The sequence below is a fragment of the Drosophila gunungcola genome, unplaced genomic scaffold (assembly GCF_025200985.1).
Source record: "Drosophila gunungcola strain Sukarami unplaced genomic scaffold, Dgunungcola_SK_2 000057F, whole genome shotgun sequence".
In the NCBI taxonomy this organism is placed as follows: domain Eukaryota; kingdom Metazoa; phylum Arthropoda; class Insecta; order Diptera; family Drosophilidae; genus Drosophila; species Drosophila gunungcola.
In genome coordinates this window covers 117924-141880 of record NW_026453220.1, presented here as the reverse complement: position 1 = coordinate 141880, position 23957 = coordinate 117924, and the positions used below count along the sequence as shown (strand labels likewise).

The 23957-nt window shown below is 38.3% G+C and overlaps 2 protein-coding genes across 2 annotated transcripts in view; one reads left to right on the top strand and one right to left on the bottom strand.

Annotated features, from left to right (window-relative positions):
- The window catches only part of LOC128264075 (midnolin homolog), a 165031-nt gene that overhangs the window by 28448 nt on the left and 112626 nt on the right, over positions 1 to 23957 (top strand). The window lies entirely within an intron of this gene.
- Positions 6946 to 19155, bottom strand: LOC128264078 (uncharacterized). The gene is made up of 5 exons (XM_052999390.1): positions 19084 to 19155; positions 18546 to 18752; positions 16662 to 16845; positions 9964 to 10303; positions 6946 to 9073 (listed from the first exon to the last, which is right to left on the bottom strand). Exons 3-5 carry the CDS (start codon positions 16797 to 16799, stop codon positions 7434 to 7436), a joined length of 2118 nt encoding a protein of 705 aa, XP_052855350.1. The 5' UTR covers positions 16800 to 16845; positions 18546 to 18752; positions 19084 to 19155; the 3' UTR covers positions 6946 to 7433.

Here is a 23957-nt window from a genome sequence, read left to right as displayed (position 1 = left end):
GTTGAAAATATTAAAGCCTCCTTGTTCTTATTTATTGTGTTCAGCATTACCTGCAGGAACCCGATTTGAAAGCTGTTTTGCCTAAAACTTTACATTTTAATTGAAAAACTACATATCATAGCCCTTATTAAACTTATTTTAAGCAACCAACTTTTCAAAGACATAAAAAAACTGTTGCCACATCGAAATCGGATCTCTGTAAGAAAAGTTATGGACTTAAGATTGTAGGTTTTTGGTACTTTTCCTTCAAAGCCATTTTTCAAAAATTTAGAGAGAGGTTACCTCATAAAAATGACGAAAATTCGAAACGAAACTACAAACCAAGATTTAAATGTAGATTTTTAGAGGCTTTAGCCACAAGAAATAATGGATATGCCACATCGAAATCGGATCTCTGTAAGAAAAGTTATGGACTTAAGATTGCAGGCTTTTGGCACCTTTTTTTCCAAAGCCATTTTTCAAAAATTTAGAAAGGGGACGAAAATTCGATACAAAACTACAAACCAAGATTTAAATGTAGATTTTTAGAGGCTTTAGCCACAAGATTTTAGAGATATGCCACATCGAAATCGGATCTCTGTAAGAAAAGTTATGGACTTAAGATTGCAGGTTTTTGGTACCTTTTCTGCAAAGCCATTTTTCATAAATTTAGAAATACATCATAAAAATGGCGAAAATTCAAAGCGAAACTACAAACCAAGATTTAAATGCAGATTTTTAGAGGCTTTAGCCACAAGATTTTAGAGATATGCCACATCGAAATCGGATCTCTGTAAAAAAAGTTATGGACTTAAGATTGTAGGTTTTTGGTACCTTTTCTGCAAAGCCATTTTTCAAACATTTAGAAAGGGGTTACATCATAAAAATGACGAAAATTCGAAACGAACCTACAAACAAAGATTTAAATGCAGATTTTCAGAGGCTTTAGCCACAAGATAAAATCGATATGCCACATCGAAATTGGATAATTGTAAGAAAAGTTATGGACTTAAGATTGTAGGTTTTTGGTACCTTTTCTGCAAAGCCATTTTTCAAAAATTTAGAAAGGGGTTACATCATAAAAATTACGAAAATTCGAAACGAAACTACAAACCAAGATTTAAATGCAGATTTTTAGAGGCTTTAGCCACAAGATTTTAGAGATATGCCACATCGAAATCGGATAATTGTAAGAAAAGTTATGGACTTAAGATTGTAGGTTTTTGGTACCTTTTCTGCAAAGCCATTTTTCAAAAATTTAGAAAGGGGTTACATCATAAAAATTACGAAAATTCGAATCGAAACTAAAAACCAAGATTTAAATGCAGATTTTTAGAGGCTTTAGCCACAAGATATAAATGATATGCCACATCGAAATCGGATCTCTGTAAGAAAAGTTATGGACTTAAGATTGTAGGTTTTTGGTACCTTTTCTGCAAAGCCATTTTTCAAAAATTTAGAAAGGGGTTACATCATAAAAATGACGAAAATTCGAATCTTAACTAAAAACCAAGATTTAAATGCAGATTTTTAGAGGCTTTAGCCACAAGATATTAATGATATGCCACATCGAAATCGGATCTCTGTAAGAAAAGTTACGGACTTAAGATTGTAGGTTTTCTGCAAAGCCATTTTTCAAAAATTTAGAAAGGGGTTACATCATAAAAATGACGAAAATTCGAAAAGAAACTACAAACCAAGATTTAAATGCAGATTGTTAGGGGCTTTAGTCACAAGATATAAATGATATGCCACATCGAAATCAGATAATTGTAAGAAAAGTTATGAACTTAAGATTGCAGGTTTTTGGTACCTTTCTACAAAGCCATTTTTCATAAATTTAGAAATACATCATAAAAATGACGAAAATTCGAAACGAAACTACAAACCAAGATTTAAATGCAGATTTTTAGAGGCTTAAGCCACAAGATATAAATGATATGCCACATCGAAATCGAATCTCTGTAAGAAAAGTTATGAACTTAAGATTGCAGGTTTTTGGCATCTTTTTTTCCAAAGCCATTTTTCAAAAATTTAGAAAGGAGTTACATCATAAAAATGACGAAAATTCGAAACGAACCTACAAACCAAGATTTAAATGCAGATTTTTAGAGGCCTTTGTCACAAGAATTTAGAGATATGCCACATCGATATCGGATCTCTGTAAGAAAAGTTATGAACTTAAGATTGTAGGTTTTTGGTACCTTATCTGCAAAGCCATTTTTCAAAAATTTAGAAAGGGGATACATCATAAAAATGACGAAAATTGGAAACGAACCTACAAACCAAGATTTAAATGCAGATTTTTAGAGGCCTTTGCCACAAGATTTTAGAGATATGCCACATCGAAATCGGATCTCTGTAAGAAAAGTTATGAACTTAAGATTGCAGGTTTTTGGTACCTTTTCTACAAAGCCATTTATCATAAATTTAGAAATACATCATAAAAATGACGAAAATTCAAAGCGAAACTACAAACCAAGATTTAAATGCAGATTTTTAGAGGCCTTTGTCACAAGAATTTAGAGATATGCCACATCGATATCGGATCTCTGTAGAAATAGTTATGGACTAAAGATTGTAGGTTTTTGGTACCTTTTTTTCCAAAGCCATTTTTCAAAAATTCAGAAAGGGGTGACATCATAAAAATGACGAAAATTCGAAACGAAACTACAAACCAAGATTTAAATGCAGATTGTTAGGGGCTTTAGTCACAAGATTTTAGAGATATGCCACATCGAAATCGGATCTCTGTAAAAAAAGTTATGGACTTAAGATTGCAGGTTTTGGTACCTTTTCTGCAAAGCCATTTTTCAAACATTTAGAAAGGGGTTACATCATAAAAATGACGAAAATTCGAAACGAACCTACAAACAAAGATTTAAATGCAGATTTTCAGAGGCTTTAGCCACAAGATATAATCGATATGCGACATCGAAATCGGATAATTGTAAGAAAAGTTATGGACTTAAGATTTCAGGTTTTTGGCATCTTTTTTTCCAAAGCCATTTTTCAAAAATTTAGAAAGGGGATACATCATAAAAATGACGAAAATTCGAAACGAAACTACAAACCAAGATTTAAATGCAGATTGTTAGGGGCTTTAGTCACAAGATTTTAGAGATATGCCACATCGAAATCGGATCTCTGTAAAAAAAGTTATGGACTTAAGATTGCAGGTTTTTGGTACCTTTTCTGCAAAGCCATTTTTCAAACATTTAGAAAGGGGTTACATCATAAAAATGACGAAAATTCGAAACGAAACTAAAAACCAAGATTTAAATGCAAATTTTTAGAGGCCTTTGTCACAAGAATTTAGAGATATGCCACATCGAAATCGGATCTCTGTAGAAATAGTTATGGACTTAAGATTGCAGGCTTTTGGTACCTTTTCTACAAAGCCATTTATCATAAATTTAGAAATACATCATAAAAATGACGAAAATTCGAAACGAAACTACAAACCAAGATTTAAATGCAGATTTTTAGAGGCTTTAGCCACAAGATATAAATGATATGTCACGTCGAAATCGGATCCCTGTAAGAAAAGTTATGGACTTAAGATTGTAGGTTTTTGGTACCTTTTCTGCAAAGCCATTTTTCAAAAATTTAGAAAGGGGTTACATCATAAAAATGACGAAAATTCGAATCGAAACTAAAAACCAAGATTTAAATGCAGATTTTTAGAGGCTTTAGCCACAAGATATAAATGATATGCCACATCGAAATCAGATAATTGTAAGAAAAGTTATGAACTTAAGATTGCAGGTTTTTGGTACCTTTTTTTCCAAAGCCATTTTTCAAAAATTTAGAAAGGGGTTACATCATAAAAATGACGAAAATTCGAAACGAAACTACAAACCAAGATTTAAATGCAGATTTTTAGAGGCCTTTGTCACAAGAATTTAGAGATATGCCACATCGAAATCGGATCTCTGTAGAAATAGTTATGGACTTAAGATTGCAGGCTTTTGGTACCTTTTCTACAAAGCCATTTATCATAAATTTAGAAATACATCATAAAAATGACGAAAATTCGAAACGAAACTACAAACCAAGATTTAAATGCAGATTTTTAGAGGCTTTAGCCACAAGATTTTAGAGATATGCCACATCGAAATCGGATCTCTGTAAGAAAAGTTATGAACTTAAGATTGCAGGTTTTTGGTACCTTTTCTACAAAGCCATTTTTCATAAATTTAGAAATACATCATAAAAATGACGAAAATTCGAAACGAAACTACAAACCAAGATTTAAATGCAGATTTTTAGAGACTTTAGCCACAAGATATAAATGATATGTCACGTCGAAATCGGATCCCTGTAAGAAAAGTTATGGACTTAAGATTGTAGGTTTTTGGTACCTTTTCTGCAAAGCCATTTTTCAAAAATTTAGAAAGGGGTTACATCATAAAAATGACAAAAATTCGAATCGAAACTAAAAACCAAGATTTAAATGCAGATTTTTAGAGGCTTTAGCCACAAGATATAAATGATATGCCACATCGAAATCGGATCTCTGTAGGAAAAGTTATGGAATTAAGATTGCAGGTTTTTGGTACCTTTTCTGCAAAGCCATTTTTCAAAAATTTAGAAAGGGGTAACATCATAAAAATGACGAAAATTCGAAACGAACCTACAAACAAAGATTTAAATGCAGATTTTCAGAGGCTTTAGCCACAAGATATTAATGATATGCCACATCGAAATCGGATAATTGTAAGAAAAGTTATGGACTTAAGATTGTAGGTTTTTGGTACCTTTTCTACAAAGCCATTTATCATAAATTTAGAAATACATCATAAAAATGACGAAAATTCGAAACGAAACTACAAACCAAGATTTAAATGCAGATTTTTAGAGGCTTTAGCCACAAGATTTTAGAGATATGCCACATCGAAATCGGATCTCTGTAAAAAAAGTTATGAACTTAAGATTGCAGGTTTTTGGTACCTTTTCTACAAAGCCATTTATCATAAATTTAGAAATACATCATAAAAATGACGAAAATTCAAAGCGAAACTACAAACCAAGATTTAAATGCAGATTTTTAGAGGCTTTAGCCACAAGATAAAATCGATATGCCACATCGAAATTGGATAATTGTAAGAAAAGTTATGGACTTAAGATTGTAGGTTTTTGGTACCTTTTCTGCAAAGCCATTTTTCAAAAATTTTGAAAGGGGTCATCATAAAAATGACGAAAATTCGAAACGAAACTACAAACCAAGATTTAAATGCAGATTTTCAGAGACTAGATATGCCCGTCTGTCTGTACTTGCGTTTTGACGCAAGTCTCTCGGCTTTAAAGCTATCTGCATGAAACTTCCCCAAAAGTTATGTTTCAATTGCAGGTAGTATAGAAGTCGGAACGAGCCTTTCTTGTTACCTATTTTTTTTGTTACTTACAGCTAGTTTCTTCTTCTAAATTCGTGTATTCGGTAATAGAACCATTTCAGCAGACCATTGCCAGCGATTCCAGGATACTCACATATTTAAAACGACACCAACCACAGCATTCTCATAAATTAAAATAAACAAACGAGATTTTGAGGGATTCTAAACAATTTATTGAACACTTTCTCTTCTCACTCGCTTTGCTCGGCTTATAAAAGTAGACAAAAAAAATGGAAGATATGTATATATAAGGCGGTATATATGTGGGTATGTATGCGATATGTATAAATCATTATGCAAATAAATAAGTGGACTACAAGGCGTACTAACTGATATAAGTAGAATCAGGGATTTGGGGGAACGGCTGACAGTGGGACGCAAAAGTATTCGGCTTAGTCTACGGCTTACAGCGCTTAAAATATTTAGTGACTAATTCAAGTTTATATTTGTTATGTATGTGTTTATGTGTGTGTTTATGTTTATGTGTGTATATTGTGAGTGTGCGTGTGTGTGTGCTTGTGTGTATGCGTGTCTACAAAGTCTTAAGAGATTCTTACGAGAAATACCCTAAGTAATAGAATATATCGGCTCGAATGCTGAAGAAAGCTACAAGTGATGGTCAGATGGATATGATGGGCTGATCATGGCTTAGCACCGTTTTACATGAAATAGAACCTAGGCTTAAACTAAAACAAAAATAATCGATTATCGACTGCCACCACGGAGAGAAAGGAGTGGAAAAAAGGAAAGCTAGGACCTTAAAAAGGATTCGAGGATATCGAGGTTGGAAAAACGGAGAAGGAAAGGAAAGCGGAAGAGGAAGCGGAAGAGGAAAACCCAGTTAACGGCTTGAGTTAATGTTAAATGATTTGTATCAAAAATTATACTAACGAAGTGTACGCTACAAATTTAAGAGCCGCAGACGCAGACACAACTGTACCTAGAACCGGAAACGGAAGCGCAGACGAAATGAGGCAGCTAGTAATGGCACTAATGATAGTTACATTTGGGAATCAGTGTCTGGAGCTAGTGATTGCAGTTGGCAAATCTTTAATTAACAGTCTCGATAAGTATCGAAATACTCAAAAACACAAAGCATTTATTTTAAATTAAAATTTTCTCAGCAGAAACTAGTCTTCAAAAATCTTTTCTAATAACATGTTGGTAAAAAAAAAATCTTTAGCAGCTATCTTCTTGAAAATTGAAAACGTTGTTAGGGTTTGCTATGAACACACCTGGCACAGAGCAATGTTAACACTAAAAATTTTTAACCCTATCAGAATTTTAGATTTTAAAAAATCTTTCATAAAAGGTTTAACGAACCAAAATTTAAAAACTATTTACTGTTTTGGACTTATTTCAGGGCACTCTCAAAATACTTAAAATCACTTTGAAAATCTTATGATATTAAATATGATTTTAATAGCAATTTTTGTTATTCAAAAAAATCGATTTTTACTTGTTTTAAAATTTGATTCATTTTAAATATGTTAAATTTTAAAATTATACTCAAAATTCGATTTGACTAATATTTACTATGAAGAAGATATGAAGATAATATACATTTTTTATTTCTGAATTTGGTTATAATTTCAAAATCCTGAATAATATACAGATTTAAAAAAGATATTTTTTAAACCAATTGTTATTAATTAATTTAATCGATTTTATCTCGATTCGAAATTTGATTTGATATTCAGTTTTAAAAATTCTTTAAAGCTAATATTAAGCATGTATTTCATTTTATAGTTATTATTTAATCAGATCGATTTGAGCTTGAACTGAAAGTTGATTTGTTTTAAGTTTAAAGTGATTCGAAATCCTGAAGTGAATTTGATTTGATTGATTGAAAAACGCACGGAAAGCGAATCTTAAGCTGTGATATAACTAAACCTGTTACTTGCCCTGTGCCCGTGTCCCAAAATGGAAACGGAAACCGAAACCGAAACCGAAACATCAAGGAGCTGATCCCAGCTAGCAGTAGTGCCAGTGCATGGCCACCGGTATCTGGCCACCGTCCGCGGAACCGGATATGCAGTCGCACAGTCGGGGGCGTGCTCACGACATCGCCCGCTTCTTGGAGAGCGTGCCCTGCAAGTCCGCCGGCGAGGGCAGCTGGATGACTGGGAGCGGGGCCAGCTGGGGATTCGTGAAGGCGACGGCCCGCTCCTTGGCGCTGGCGGCGGCAAACGAGGCGAACGGACGCAGGCGGACATAGAGGATGGCGGAGGTGAGGCAGGAGGTGACCAGGATGCCCAGCAGCACGATGAGCGTGATGGCAAATCCGGGCGTGGTCATGCAGATGAGACCCTCCTCGCGCAGCGGAAAGACCATTGTGGAGCCGATGGGGCTGCTACCGTTGCCCATGGCCTGATCGTCGATGGCGAAGGTCAGGTCGCCGGAGGAGACCACCTTGATGATCCGGTTGAGGCCCACCTGCGGCTCGGCGGCGGCCACCGCACGTGCCCGCCTCTGGACGCGTCGCTCATCCCGCCGCTTGCCAATGGCACTGGCCACATGGTACGCATCCACATGGAGCTGCGGCGGCGGCGGTCCATACTGTGATTCGGGGCCCACCTGCAGATGATGTACATCCTGCAGGTTCGTCTCCGCCGAGCACTGCTCCGGACAGTGGTAGCGACAGATCTGGATGGTGCACTGGAAGTGCACCTCCATCGAATCGGGGAACTTGAAGGCCTGGAAGTGGGCGTACGACAGCACCGAGGCGGAGGCACCGAAGTTCTTGATCTTGGTGAAGCGGGACATCAGCTTGGGCCGGGTGACACAGCCCCGTTGGTCCACCAATTGGATGGGCGCCCGCTTGCCGTCGTGGGCCACACAATTGCGCACCAGCATATCGAACTTGGAGTCATCGTCCTTGATGGCCAGCACCATGGTCATCGTTTGCCCAATCTTGACCAGACCCGACACCTCGGATGCCCACGGACCCTTGCCCACCTGGATTTGCATCCAGCAGCCGACATTGTCGCCGGCGAAATCCGCCCGCACCACATCCAACATGTCCACCGGGAACGGACGGAACGTGACGCTCTTCTCATACTGATCGTGCCACGTGCATCGCAGCTTGCGTGCCTGATCCCACACCTCCTGCACCTGCGGATCATACTGGATGACGATGATGTTCTCAAAGTAGGTGCCCGCACCAGCACCCGCACCCGCACCCTCATGGCCATAGCCCTGGCCATAGTTGTCCGTATTGCCAGCGGTGCCGCACTCGTGCAGTCCGATGTCAAAGCTGGCCGAGCTGCGGCCCAGTCCGGACGGCAAGTGGACACAGTTCATGTTGCTGTAGTGGCCCTTGGAGAAGACGATGCCGTTGAAGGGTTTGTCGAACTGCACAAACACCTTCATGCCGTTCTTCTCGCACTTCACGTCCAGCGACACGATCTTGGGCATGTCCTGGACGGGTGCCGCCCAGATCTCGTTGTTGCTGGAACCGCCCACGCTCAGGTCGGGCACCTGCACCTGCACCTGCTGCTGCTGCTGCTGGCTCTGTTGCTGCTGCTGCTGCTGCTGATGCTGATGCTGCTGCTGATGCTGCTGCAACTGCATCTGGGGCGGTGGCTGCGGTCGCTGCTGGAGCTGCGGCGGTGGAGGTCCCTTATAGAACTGGGCGCCCGGCGGCGGAGGAGGTCCGAAGGGCTGGCCAAAGCTGAGCGGGATGTTCTGGTGGTTATCTGGGGATTGGTAAGAGCACATCACAATGGATTAAGGGGTCAGTGGTAGCAAGGAAAATCATTAAAATTTTTTTTGAAAACCGCAACATAGGTAAAACATAAATCATTTTCGCTTTTGACGTTCATCCATTGCGGTTTTTATTCATTTTAAATATGGAAAAATATTATTTTTTTTTTTTGTTATTTCATTTGACTATATGCGGAATTGATTTTAATCTCTGAACTTTTCACTTACATTTAAACCATATTTAATGTTTCCACATTAAATCATGCACTTTAATGCATATTGTATTTAACAAAATATGACATATAAATGGCATTTCTTATTATTTCTTGTTTATTACGGAAAATAAATGACAAAAAGGTTATTAAACTTATATATGTATATATATTATACATATATATAACTCAATTATACGAATATTCTTTAAAATTTATGGTTTTTTTTTTTAGATTTACGGTTTTAATTTTATTAAAATCGAACAACGATATCATAAAGCTGCCATAGCAACGATCAAAAAATTCAGTGGCAAATTCCTATAGCTTCATGGTTTGCAAAAAAATTCAAAGAAAAAACTGAAAATTAAGTTTTAATAAATGTGTCTTAGAAATAAACTACAGAAAGTGTTAATTCAAAAATGTATTTTGTTAGTTTCATTTGCATACCGAAGAGTCTAAAACTGTTGCCTAAGGCCTTGTTTTTAAACCACATTTAATACTTTCATATTGATACTTTCGTGGTATTTATTTATTACTCATCTATTGGGAAATTTCTCATAGTTTAGTTAATGTGACAGTTTTCTTTTGGCTGTAGTATGGAGTCTTATGGAATCCCTTATTTCTACTATGACTGCTATGTATACAGTTTTGGGGGAAGTCCCCTTACTCACTGCGCATGGTGAGTGCCACATTGGGCGGCGGCTGGGGCATGTTGTGTTGGTAGTGCACCTGCACCTTGGGCACCGATTGCGGCAACTGCATCTGGATCTGCGGCAGTTGCTGCTGTTGCTGCTGCTGCTGCTGTTGCTGTTGCTGCTGCAGTTGCTGCTGCTGCTGCTGCTGCTGCTGCTGCTGCTGCGCCTGGGCCTGGGCCTGCTGCTCCTGCTCCGACTCCTGGGCCATCTGGTCCAGCTCGTTTTCGTGGTCGCCAAGGGCGATGGTCAGGTCGTCATCCGGTCCGCCGGCAATGGCCTTCACCACCTCCACATCGTCGGCGCTGACGAGGGCGACCTGTGGCCCCATTTCCAAACGGGGAATCGTAACGAAACGAAACGAATCGAAACAAGACGAGAAGATGAATAGAATGACTTTAGTTTGGATGGGTAGTGAGGATTGTGGTTTGTGGATTGTGGATTGGGAATGCCAAGTGGAATGGGCACAGTGGCAAATAACAAGTGGCAGTGGCTGCAAGGCGGATGCGGCATGCAACTCAATTGCATAAGGCAGCAAAAAACCACTGGCTGCGAAAAGAAATGAAAAGAAAAGAAAAGAAAAGAAAAGAAAAGAAAAGAAAGAGGAACCGGAGAAAAGGCCGCAACAATTTCGCTTTTTTTTTTTTTCCAGCCAGCCAGCAACTCTTTTCATTTCAGTTTGTGGCACATGCAACGCGCCATGGCGACCCAATTGCCAGGGAGATCCGCCTGGCTTAAAAGGCGATGTCAAGGCTAGAACCAGACCAGACGACAACAAAAACAAAAGACCAAAGACGGAAGACCGAAGACCGAAGACCGAAGCCGGAAGACTAAAGACACCAGACATCGGCCAAGACTAAAACCAAGACCAAGAGCAAGACAAGACCCAGATTGAGATCGCGATCGACATCGAGACGGAGTTGCCTGGTTGGGAGATGATGTGTACTCGATAATAGCTGGCTAACAGATAAGATACAATCTAGATAAATGCGTTGCCGGATGGGTGGGAAGAAACATCGCCTCACATGTTTTTCTAATCATTTTAATAAACAACTGTTAGGAAAAGAATCATTCCAAAAACATTACCAACACATACTCAGTCTTTTAAGAAATCCATTTAAGAAGATAAGAAATTTCTAAAACAATATATATCTTGGTAATACATTAGGTATGGCCAGAACATGGTAAATAACTATAAGAAGCCCTTGTTCCATCAGATATATTCATTCTATAAATATTTTAAGATATTATTGCTAGAAAAAAAAACGGCTAAGATGTTGTTCTAAAAGAGAACTACTTTATGGGTACTTGAAAATAAAATAAACAAATTAATTAAGCACAATAGCATAAAAACTTGAATCCAGCATAATTTGTGAGTAAGTATGATTAAAAATTAAAATTTTTTAAAATTAAGATAAGTCATATAATAAGAAACAAGAAGGAAAGCAAACTTCGGCAAGCCGAAGTTCATATACCCTTGCAGCTATTGCATTAATTAAATACTTTTGAAAACATTTAAATTATGATTTACTTGAGTATGTGCTAAAAAAAAACATTGAAACTATGATTATTTGCAGCTCAATTATTAGATAGTTATTTTATATATTTTTATTATTTCTATGGGAGCTATATGCTATAGACGTCCGATTTTGATAAAATTTATACCATAATTCTGAAATAATTAAACATTGCTATATGTCGAAGAACTAAACAAAAAATTAAAAAACAGAAAATTTAATTATTTTTTTTATTTATTTTTCCGATTGTTCCTATGGGAGCTATATGCTATAGTCGTCCGATTTTGATGAAATTGAAACCGTAATTCTGAAATATTAAACCATTACTATATCTCGAAGAACTAAACAAAAAATTAAAAAACAGCAAAGTTATAATTTTTTTTCATTTATTTTTCCGATTGTTCCTATGGGAGCTATATGCTATAGTCGTCCGATTTTGATGAAATTTAAACCGTAAATCGGAAATATTTTACCATTACTATATGTCGAAGAACTAAACAAAAAATTAAAAAACAGCAAAGTTATAATTTTTTTTCATTTATTTTTCCGATTGTTCCTATGGGAGCTATATGCTATAGTCGTCCGATCCGGCTCGTTCCGACTTATATACTACCTGCAATAGAAAGACAACTTTTGGGAAAGTTTCATGCAGATAGCTTTAAAACTGAGAGACTAGTTTGCATATAACGGACGGACGACGGACAGACGGACAGACGGACAGACGGACAGCGACATGGCTAGATCGACTCTCCTAGTGATGCTGATCAAGAATATATATACTTTATAGGGTCGGAAACGTCTCCTTCACTGCGTTGCAAACTTCTGACTGAAATTATAATACCCTCTGCAAGGGTATAAAAATCAAGAATGATAGAAAAAAAAACAAAGTCAATTTTATGAGTGCAATTCTCAATAAGCTTTCATCTTGTTAGGTGTTTTAAATGCAAATTATTCGTCTTTATAATTTAATTTATAAATTAATTTTTGTTTTGCTTTTAAAACACTTTGAGTACTGTATATATTATGATTTGATTTTTATATGTATAATTATATATGCATATATATATGTATATGTATAATCTCCATACTTTCTAATCAAGATTCAGATGTCCCATCCCGTAAATCCCGAGTGTCATCTACCCAACAGTGAGATCTGGCTAATAAACTTAATTAATTTTCCATTACTTTCTTTTCACGTCCTTCACTTGGTGTGTTGTGTTGTGTTGTGTTGGTGTGCTGTTGGCCATGTTCCGGGTGACCAGGTCTTAATTTTGCCTGGCCATTCAGGAACATCTTGATCCGCAGCCATGTACTTGTCGCTGCACTGATTCAGTTACCAAGTTGCCAAGAGCCATCGGGGCAATTAGACGAGTGCTCCAATGGGCGGACGAGGTGGGGGGAGTGGCACTGACACTGGCACTGGCACTGCCACTGCCACTGCCACTGCCACTAGAGCAATTGCGGACAGGTGGACGATGATGGCCATGGCCATGGCCATGGCGTTCATGGCCAAGATACCCATGATGAAGATGCCCAGCGAAGATGGCGAGGCTGCATCCCATTTGGCCAAATCTGTGCCGCACCGCCGAAAACAACTTTCTCCGCCAACTGGGAAGCTGAGAAAACACTGAAGACACTGAGCAAACTGAGCAAACTGAGAAAACTGAGAAACAGAGAAACTGAGAAACTGGGAAACTGAGAAAACTGAGCATCTGAGTGTCTCAGTATTTTGGTATCGCAGTTTCGGAGTCTTTGGGCTGGGATGTCGCAACGGCGGCGGCGACGGCGGCATCCTGAAGCAATCCTGTTTGGTAGAAAGTGATGTGGCAAGCGCGGCAGACGATTGACGACAAAAAGGTAAGCCAAAATGGTAAAATGGTAAATGCTGGATGGCGGATGGCGGATGGTTGGTCTGCCATCAAACGAGTTGCCCACGAATCCGAAAAGCCACTGGTGAAAAATTCTATAATCAAATTTGCATGTGGGAACGTGATTTGGAGCGACTGCAGAAGCAAGCCATGAATACCAAAAAAATATTGGACAAAAATTTAGAAATTATTAAAAATGGTATATGGAGTATAACTGACATAAATTTAATTAATTTTAAATTCAGCGATTATAATATCGCTCACAAAATAGTTAATATTTCTAATCCAAATTGTTATTTTTAAGCATAATCAATTGAACCTTAAAAAAAAGTATCTAAAAAGCAACCCAATGACTTATTTATTTGAAAAATATTTGCAAATATTTTACAGCTGAGATTTTGTATTTAATTAGTTCAGTAAATAAAATAGTCTGAATGTGGTTTCTTCTCATTCTTTGATTCTTATCAATTGTATTGGCCATTGGAAATATTTGTTAGTTCGGTAAACCCGTTTATTACGCAGTTTGCATGTGCTAATTTAGCTTCGTACCGTTCAAAGGCATCTGAAATTCGACCAGTTCCGGTTCCCAACAACTCATATCCGACTTCTGGCAGAAGAAACTAATCATCGCCAGAGAAGTGCGTTAATTGAAATGTGTGTCAAGTCAAGCTTTACTGTTTGGCAATCAGCCGGAGGGGAGTCGAAGTCCAAGTCGAAGTCCAAGTCGTGGGTTCCTGGCCTACTCCCCCCACCCCCATTTCCCTGCCCTCTGCGATTTCCGTAATCCCAAGCAGAGACTACTAACGATGTGACTAAAGACGGCAGGCCGAAGACTTGAGACTGAAGACTGAAGACTGAAGACTGAAGACTGAAGACGGAACCCAAAACGATGAAGACGAGGCCGGCTGTTGTTGGCAATCTTGACCTCGACCAATGTGCTAGGCACCTTTTTTGGGAAGAGGCTGTCTGCCTGGCAGCGCACCAAATCGGGAGAAAGTGAAACATTAGCAGAGAATCGGAATTTGGCAGCCACTTGGCCCGGAAGAGGTTGGGGTGGTATGGCGGTTGTATGGCGGTGGTATGGCGGCGGAGGGTCAAAGGTGAACGCCAGGCCGTTTGGCAGCATTTCTCGACCCAAGATGAAAGCGAAAAGGAAGCGAAAAGTGAAGATGCTGATGCTGCTGGTGATGCTGGTGATGCTGAAACCACCACATGCTGCCGTTCGTTAAAGGAATGGGAACTTTTTTTTTGGCCAGGCTAAATTGTGTCATCGCCCCAGAATGGCCGAAAAGCTGGCGAAATAAAAAAAAATACAAATAAAAATAAACTTTCTAACGTCACGAGCGTTGGGCTCAAAAGAGATTCGGGACGGGGATGGGTATTACCTAGGCAAAATGGATGCACATGGAATTTTAATATGTGCCAAAAGGCGAAAAAGAGAAAGGAATGCTGGGGATGGCCAACGAGATGGGCATGCACTTCAAGCATAATGGCTTCTTGATTTCAAAGTTATTCCCAGGGAACTGGGCTATTATTTAATTTGAAATTAACACATAAATCATTTATGAAGACAATATATATATCAAATTAACAGTTTCTGTAATTTTCAAACAATACATTGAGTATTTCAATTTATGTCTAACACAATACATAGCTTTAAATCCATTAAATATTTATAGCGGCCGAAAAACTCAACGAAAAATCAACATAGCTTCATCGTTTTTCAACATATACGCCTACAAATCGAAATATAGTCCTTATAAATAAATTGGTTCCCTTTCTTGTTTAAAGTGGCATTGAATGTGTCACTTTAAAGCTTAATGTTTTTGTTTTTTCCCGTACTTCCTTGCTATTTAAGACCTAATCATAATATTTTTTTGAAACAATAATAACTTCTACAATAAATAAGCTTTAAAGGAAATTTTCCAATATAAGCTATACACATTACATTCAACTTTTTAGATATCAAAAAAATCTTATACGCAGAATATCGGTTAGTTTTTCTAGCATTGCACATTTATATTTTTTAAGTTTCAATGTAAAATGTATTTTTGATCGATTTACTGGAATTGGCAATTTGTACCTTTAACTTCTAAACAAAAATATTTTGTAATAGAATATCTTTGACTATGAAACACAAGTGGACAACAAACAAATTCCACGATCCACGATCCAAAAAATTCCACGTTCTTAAAGTTCCTGTTTTAATTTCGGTTTATATAGTATTGAAAAGGATATTTAATTGTGCTATCAATATAAAAAAAATAAATATTTTTCATTGGAATCTGGATGTCTAAACATTTCTAATTAAAATTCATCATGTATCTAAAGACTTCAAAATGCCGAGATAAGAATTCGCGATCTTAATTAAAACGTTGCCTTTACAACATTAAGTTTCTAAATTCCCCAGATGGCATCTCCGTTGTGTATCCTTTCCATTACGCTCACTAATTACCCGATTCGCCGTTACTTTCCCCGCTAGCCTCTCCGATACCTCTTCCATGTGTATATATATTCCAGATTGGTTCCAGGAACTAAAACTAGCACATGTAACACTCGCGCACACACACGGGAAACGAGGCCATGCCAATTACACGTCCCATCCCGTCCCATTCCATTCCTCTTCATTCCATTTCATTCCGGCAGAGGGGCTCTTTCACTTGCATACTTGTGCACTCAGATTCACACGCACAAGGCAGACGACAGGCAGACAGAAAGAGAGGGGGATGGTGAAGGGAGAGAGTGCGGTGCACAGACAGGGCGTAGGATTTTCTTAGAGGGGGTTTTATTTATAAAAAAATCACTTTTTAAAGGTTAATAAAAATTTTCCTCTTAATATACAAATCAAAGAATTTAGGTAACTAAATTCTTTTAAAGATACAAACATTAAAGCACTTATTTACAATTTTAATAAGATGCTTTTGCTAGCCTTACAAGAAAATGAATTTGCTTCAATTAAAAAGTTATAATTCTTTTTTCACCTTAGGATACTTAAGTGCGCAAAGTTATAATGAAATCAAATGAAGAAAAGTTTAACTTTACTCAAGATTTTTTACTGACTGAATAAAGCAAATAAAATTATTTCCAGTTTAACCAACAAGGTAAAAGCGTATGCATTTAGCATAAAATCCCTCTTAACGAAAACCTGCACAAGCCACTGGGTGAAAGAGAAGCTTAAGCCGGCTGCTGCTAATGGGAATTATCTATGTATCTATCTATAAACCGATGTTGCTGTTGTGTCTTCGGCTTTTGGCTTAAATTGATTTCAATTATTTGCATCAGCTCAACTCACCTGCAGTGAAAGGAAAATGATAAGCGGCAGCCAAATCTTCTTAGCACCGATTTCTACGTTTCTTCGTAGATTTCGGCAGCGCACTTGTTTGTGTTGTTGCAGTTGATGTTGCTGTTGCTGTTGCTGTTGATGTTGCATGTTGCTGCCGTTACTGTGGTGTCTGCTGCTGATGATGGTGATGTTTCTGTTTGTTAAGCATATAATTAATTTATTTATCATTATTCGATATTTTCTGTAGTTGTGGGCGGCCGGAGATGCGGAGATGCGGAAAGCGGACGAGAGAGAACGCGGCAAAGAAAGTGCTTTTCGCTTTTATTTCTTTCCATTGTTATGGTTACCTGCTATATGAAAGTGTTTCCCGCTAATTGCAATTTATTAGCAATTTCTCAGTCAGCTCAATGATGATTGATTGACTCGCTAAGTGTCTCTTTTGCCCCCCTTCTAACTTCCACACCCACTGTCCATAAATAAAAAGTCTGAGAAGAAAGAAAGAAAGGGAAGCTGCGACACGTCAAGAGAGAAAAGAATCTGTTTAATGACAACTCACTTAACTTTTAACTTAACTGAGGAAAAGGGTAACTGGGGAGGTGAAAAGTGTTAATAGGTTTCCCCACACATAAGTGAAGTGGGTCATCTTGGCCCAGACAAATATGAATGCTCTCAGTTGGCCAATTAGAAGGTCAAAATCACTGACAAAGGTGTGAGGAGATTCCAAGGAAAGAGAGAGTGAAGAAAAGTGAAGAATGCAAGAAATACGAAACAGAACTCTGGAAGAATTGATTGTTTTTTTCATTTCTTATCAAGTGACCTTGACCAATGTCTACACTCTGTATCTCTTCGATTCACTCTGAATTATCAACAGTTAGTGTGGTTTTTAATTTTTAAATTGAAGTAAATATTGCATTAAATTAACTGATTTGCCGATAGATTATTTTGAAAAATTCGTAATGATATAAAGAGAAATGCACTACCCAAAATAAACTAGTGAAGTTACCGCCTTTTTCAAAGATATATTTTGTGGTCCAAAACATGTGAGATAATTTTGTTTTTAGTAATAAATATTTTTTAGTTAAATATACCATAACATTATAAATTTACACCTTAAGCTTATTAACATTGATTTTTGACTCAGAAATATAATTTAAAGACTTCCATTGATGTTTTCAAATTTTGACAACATTACAAGCTTTGCTCTACAAAATGATAAAGATTTTATTTCCGTTGGCAAAGTAGCAATACTGTGTCTTTGCTTAAGTAAATTTAATTATTGTTTAATAGGCACTTAAAAAAATATAAAAAACGCTGCTAAGTTAAAAAGAACTTTTTAAATAAATTAAATTAAATTAATTCGTGTTCCGATTGGTATTGTGGTTGTGACAACTAAGATAATATTTAAGATAGTTTAAAAATGTGTTAAAAAATAAGCAATTCCTTTTTTTCAATTAGATAAACAACAATTAATTTAAGTCGTGCAAATAAACAAAAGCTAAAACATTGGGACTTACAAATCTTGAAAATTATTTTTCCATAGTTGTATTAGACTCTACAAATACCTATGAAAAATTAATTTATTTTGATAAGTTAAATTTTGTGCTGAGCTTTATTTTGTGAAATTAAGACATTAGGACTTAAGTTTTGGGATTAATAACTGAAAATAGACAATTGTCCTTAAATTAACAGTCGTTGTGTAAAGAACCAAATATAAGATAGGTTTAATTATCTACAGCGTAAACCTAAAGATGTACTTAAAAAACTAGGATCTCTATCTTTCTCTCTTTCTCTACTTTAGAAACAATAGGAAACTGCAGTTTTCCTAGGATTTGCGATTCGCTGTCCGCTTTCCAAAGTAACTTCCGGGTTATTTATCCCATTGCCGGCACTCACCTACTAGGTCCTTGGCCCAATTCCGCCGTTTCACCTGGCCGTTCCAATTAAAGTTCCGATTCCAATTTCAATTGCAAAATTCCGAAGGTTGACAAACAGGATGCGTTAGCGGCAACTTTCGAAAACAGTTGGCCGTTACTTCTGCCCGCCGATGTTGCTGCTGCTATTGCTGCTGCTGTTGCTGCTGCTGCTGCGGCTGCAATGTTGCTGATGTGTTGACGGTAATGACAGCAGCGGGGGAAGAGGGGGGGGCGTTGCACGCGGTCAACAATTAACGATCGCAAGTGGAGCACACACAAAAGAAAATATCAAAAAAAAAAAAAAAATAAAAATAAAAAAGGACACAAAAAGCGTGTTGATGATCACTTTGCCAACCGTTTTGCAAGCGGTTCTATCCGTTTCGCTAGCGGTTTTCTTTTTTCTGTTGTTTGATTTGCAACTAGTGCTTGGCTGTTTTTGTTTTGCTCGAATTCGCAAAGTTTTTTTTATGTTTTGTATTTTGTATTTGGCTTTTCAGTATTTGTTATTTTTATCAAACCGAGGATCGATCGCTGGCCCGCCTGGAGGAGGAGAAAGAGAGAGAAACGCGTCTGCTTCGCGCCGTGGTTTAGCGCCGAATGCTGCAGACACCTGCTTTCTCGCAGCGGAACACTTCGCATGCGCAGCAGCAGCAACATGACGCCGTCGACAGCGCTGCCGGCGCCGGCAGCGAAATTTCTTCTTTCCATTGAGGCCTCCACTAAGGCAGTCGGCCAAGTCCAAATCCAAAATACGATGCCAAGTACGACTTGTTCAAGTACAGCTTGCCGGTTGCTGTTGTTGTTGCCCCGTTGCTGTTGCCTGTTGCTGTTGCCTGTTGCCTGTTGCTTGTGTTGCTCTTATGGGCCCGATGTTGCTGTTGCTGTTGCTGCTTTGGCCATGACTATTGTTGCTTCTGTTGCTGCAGATATTGCTGCTGATGTTGTTATTGGTATGTCAGATATTGTTGTTGCACTTGCTTGTTATGTTGTTGTTGCTATTGCCGTACATATTGCTATTGTTGTTGATGTTTTTGTAGCTAATATTTCGACGTTGTTGCTGCTATTGGTATGATTTTTGCTTTTCCTATGTTGCAGACATAGCATGTTGTTGTTGTTATTGCAAACAATTCTGTTATTGTTGTTGCTGTTCCTTAGGTTGATACTGCTGTTGTTGTTGTTGTTGTTGTTTTTGTTGCTGCTGTTCCTATAGCTGATATTGTTACAGTAGTTGTTGCTGCTGCTGCTGCTGCTGCAACTTTAAATGTTATTGTTGTTGTTGTTGTTGCTGTTGTTGTTGATATTGACGTGGCTGATATTGCTGTTGTTATTGCTGTTGTTATTGCTGGAAATGTGGCATGCGTCGTCGGTTGCTGGTTGCTGCATGCTAGTTGCTAGTTGCTAGTTGCTAGTTGGTTTCCCCAGTCTTCTGTTTGTTTATACTGGGCAGCAGCTTCAACTTTCAGTTGCAATGGGTTACAGAAGCAGACGACAACGTCGACGACGGCGACTATTGCATGGGGACAAATCCTCTAACTGTTTGCACTTTCTATTCCCCTCCTGCCGCCGCCACTGACCGATTCCACTCCTCCCCCGCCCACCATCGCCTTTGCCTTTGCCTTTGCCTTTGCCTCTGACCACAATTATTGTCCACTGCCACCGCCACTGCCACCGCCACTGCCCATGCTCCAATTGTGCCAGGCAATCATGCCTGGAAAAAGGCGTGGGCGCCCTTTGATTGCCACACATTGCGTGCTTCGTGGTGCAGTGGGTGGTTAGGGGGCATTGCAGTTGGATCAGGTGGTTAGGGTGTGCAAAACAAAAAAAAAAAAAAAAAAAAAAAAAAAAAAAAAATACCTTTAAGAGAACTGAAACATCACAGCACAAAAAAGGGGAAGAGATATCGTGTTTTTATTTATACAGTCCCCAGTAATGTTTCATCCAGTGTTCCACTTTTCCATAAAATATTTTTGCCAACTGCCGCATTTGGCATTGTCGAGCAAACAACAGCAACAACAGCAACAACGGCAAAAACTGTAACAACAACACCGCTGCAATTGCTCTCGTTGAAATAATAGGATGAGCAACTGCAACACCAGCGACAACGACGGCAATTGATAACCTGCCCAGGAACAGTGGGTCAAAACCAGTTTAACGAAATGTACATTTTGGAATTGACCGTAATTGCTTTAAAAGTCCTAGATCGATCCTATTTTTTTAAGGGTTTTATTATCATTATAAATAATGGGAAAGAGAAATGTAAGCCACATTCAGACATCTATCTATAAAATATATACAGATTACTTTTTTAGTAAAGTAAAAAGAAATATATTTTTTAAAAACGCCATTTTAATCTGTGCTATAGTACAAACGCAATTGATTTTATTAATTGCACATGCAAATACAAATATAATACAAAAAATGCTTTATTTATATTTATACTTTTATGTTTAAACTATTTTTTGACTGAGAAAATAAGTCCTTTATCATATTTAAAGGTCAATCAAATTAATATCTTAAATTATATTTTTGTTTGAGCTTTGATCATTTAATAAAACAAATTAAGATTTATTTTGTACTTATTTTTCAACATATAATATTAGTTTATTTATCAATAACTTATGTTATTATATAGGATGTATTTACTCTTTTATCGATATTTTTTTGGCCCATGACAAAATTTATTTGCTGCAATAGAATGATACTTAACCATATATAGTGATCAAATTTCAGATGCAATAGAAAACGAAATAAATTATTTACTTATAGTGCCTATTTTTATGATCCTTGACCAAAAAATGTATCATATATTGCTCAATAATATTTTTATGAACTTTAAAGACGAAGGATATGGTAACATATTAATCTGTATTTTAACCACCCATGGTGGTCCGAATTCGGATGCAATAATCTTTTAATGGTCATATTTTTTTAATAACCCATTGACCGAGCACTTGGTGGACCCACTGTGTCGGCATGGCGATCCCGTCGGGCCGGGCATTTCATCGCCATTTCAATTCCACTTTGGAGTTTTGAGTTTTTAGGGGCGCCGCCGCATCTCCTCGCGATTCCTGTTTGCTAAATATGACCAAAAAGACCCGTTTCGAAATTGGAGTAATTTCGATTGGAGTCACTGTGATGATGATGATGGTGGTGGTGCTGGTGGTGGTGCTGGTGGTGGTGCTGGTTGTGGTGCTGCTGGCGGTGGGGCATTGTGGATGCGGTGGGAAAAGGGGAAATGATGCTTGAGAGGTGGTGCTCCGGTTCCGCCAGAAAGTTGCCAGCGGGCCTCGTCTATCGCATCTATCGGTCCGCGTCGCACATTAAGTAACACGCGCCAGCCAGTCTACCGCCGTCTGCCAGCTTGGTCAATTACTGGCGGTTTTGCATGAGCAGGCGGTCCACGAGTCCCCGGAAGAACAGGCCCACCACGACATGGCATTCATATGGATTTATGGTGCAGTGCATTGTAGTGTAGTATATAGTAGTATATATCTAAGCATAAGGCATGTAGGTGGAGAAGGGCAGCCGCAGCCTCTCTGTGTCGACTGGTCGCACGCCTCACGCATCTTAAGCGGCGTCGCGAGATGTCTTATTAAAAGTATCTTGTTACTTTCACCATCCACCGCCGACTTGAATTGCGCTTCAATTTCTCACAACTTTTTTTTTTTTTTCATTTTTACTTGAACACGGGGAGGGTAGAGGGGGTTTTGGGGGTTTTTTTTTTTTTTTTTTTTTGTTTTTGTTGTTGGCTGACCAAATGTGGTGCTGCGTTGTGTTGCAAAAGGTCTGGGTGAAAACATGTCGCACAGTCAGGTCGAAGTACGTCCATCGGTGTCCATCGGGATTCTACGGTTCGTTCTCGCAGCATCTGGAGCTGGAGCTATATGCTACGATGTCGGGCCAAAATCCTCTTCGCCACGCCGGTTTCTAGCCAACTATTTGGGTCGCTCTCACAATTTATTGGTTTAGTTTTCATTGCATTGACACTTCATCATCGCCGGCAAACTGCCTGCGTTTGTCATCTGTCGCGCTTGTTTTTGCTGCTGCTGTTGCTGGTGTTGCTGATGTGCAGCAACATCGCTGCTGCTGTTGCTGCTGCTGCTGTTGCTGCTGCTGCTGCTGCTGCTGCTGCTGCTGCTGCTTCTGCCGCCTGTTGGTATAACCTTTCGGCTGTTTGGCCAGCGCCTAGAGGGGTTACAAGGTGGCAATGGCAGATCTCGACCAAAGTGAAAACGCCGCCAACAAAAACAAGTGCTTCGGCAGCAGCAACTGCAGCAGCAACAGCAATAGCAACAGCAACGGCAAAATGCAGCAAACAGTAGCAATAGCTGCCATTAGGCCATGAGAAGACACTTTTTGTCCGCTGTGGGTGTGGAAGTATTAAACGAAGAAGCCGCCACCCAAGGGAGAAGAATTGGGTTAGAGCTACGGTGCCGTGTGTGCACTGAGAAAAAAAGCTCAGCAATAACTTTAAAAATTATGCTTTTATTTTAATGATTTCTTATTATAATTATGTTGAAAAACATAGTTTTCAGGTGCTATTAAAAATTTCATTTACATATATAAAACAATAAAACAAATTCAATTATTAAAGAGATTACTTATTTTACATTATTATTTGTTTATTATAATTTATTTGAATAAATTGTCCTCTCAGTATAAGTAGATTAAATGTGTTTTAAATGTTTTTATTGCTTGTGTTAATTTATCTCTCAACAATTTCAAATTATATGATATGTTATTAAACTAACTTAAGACTTAGAAAATACTAGGAAAGCGATCTATTAAAAACAAGTTGTTAAGCCCGTAATCTCAAACTCATGTTAAGTTAAAAGTAACGGTTAAGGGGGGAATTGTATACGTTTTATAAGTTTAAAAACTATATTTAGTTTTAAGTGCGAACAACATTTTCAGCTTGTCGTTAGAGAAATAAACGTTTCTTATACTGAACCTTGAGTCTAATGGTTTACATAAGTTAACCAAATTTTTCTCTGTGTACGGCTAGTTGCAACTCACGCTTTCGGGGACTTAGAAAGCGCCTCCTTAGAATCCCATTCGGCTCAAGCCCCCCATCCAGCACCCCTCTGTACGCCTGACAGACAACTTGGAGTCGCTGGGAGAGCCACTTGTCTGCCTATCAATTTCACTTTCTCGCCTCAAATAAAATTAAACGAAACGAAACGAAACGAAACGAAAGAAAAATAAAACAACATTGAAAGTCAATTAGCCGCTGTCGAAAAAGATTCTTCAGTCGAACCAGTCCAGTGCCCCCTCATCACTCCCTCCAATTCCATCCGATACGATACGATACGATACGATGCGATACTATTCGATTCGATTCGATTCGATTCGAACCGCCTCGCATTTCGGCAATCCAAGTCAGCACACGCAT

What these genes read in the sequence shown, in the direction of transcription:
- LOC128264078 (XM_052999390.1), bottom strand. Translation starts at nt 16,799, where the DNA reads ATGCAACATCAACAGCAACAGCAACAGCAACATCAACTGCAACAACAC. An exon ending in TCATTTTCCTTTCACTGCAG is followed by an intron (nt 10,304 to 16,661) that starts GTGAGTTGAGCT and finishes ATGGGGCCACAG; the next exon opens with GTCGCCCTCGTCAGCGCCGA. An exon ending in TGTGGCACTCACCATGCGCA is followed by an intron (nt 9,074 to 9,963) that starts GTGAGTAAGGGG and finishes ACCAATCCCCAG; the next exon opens with ATAACCACCAGAACATCCCG.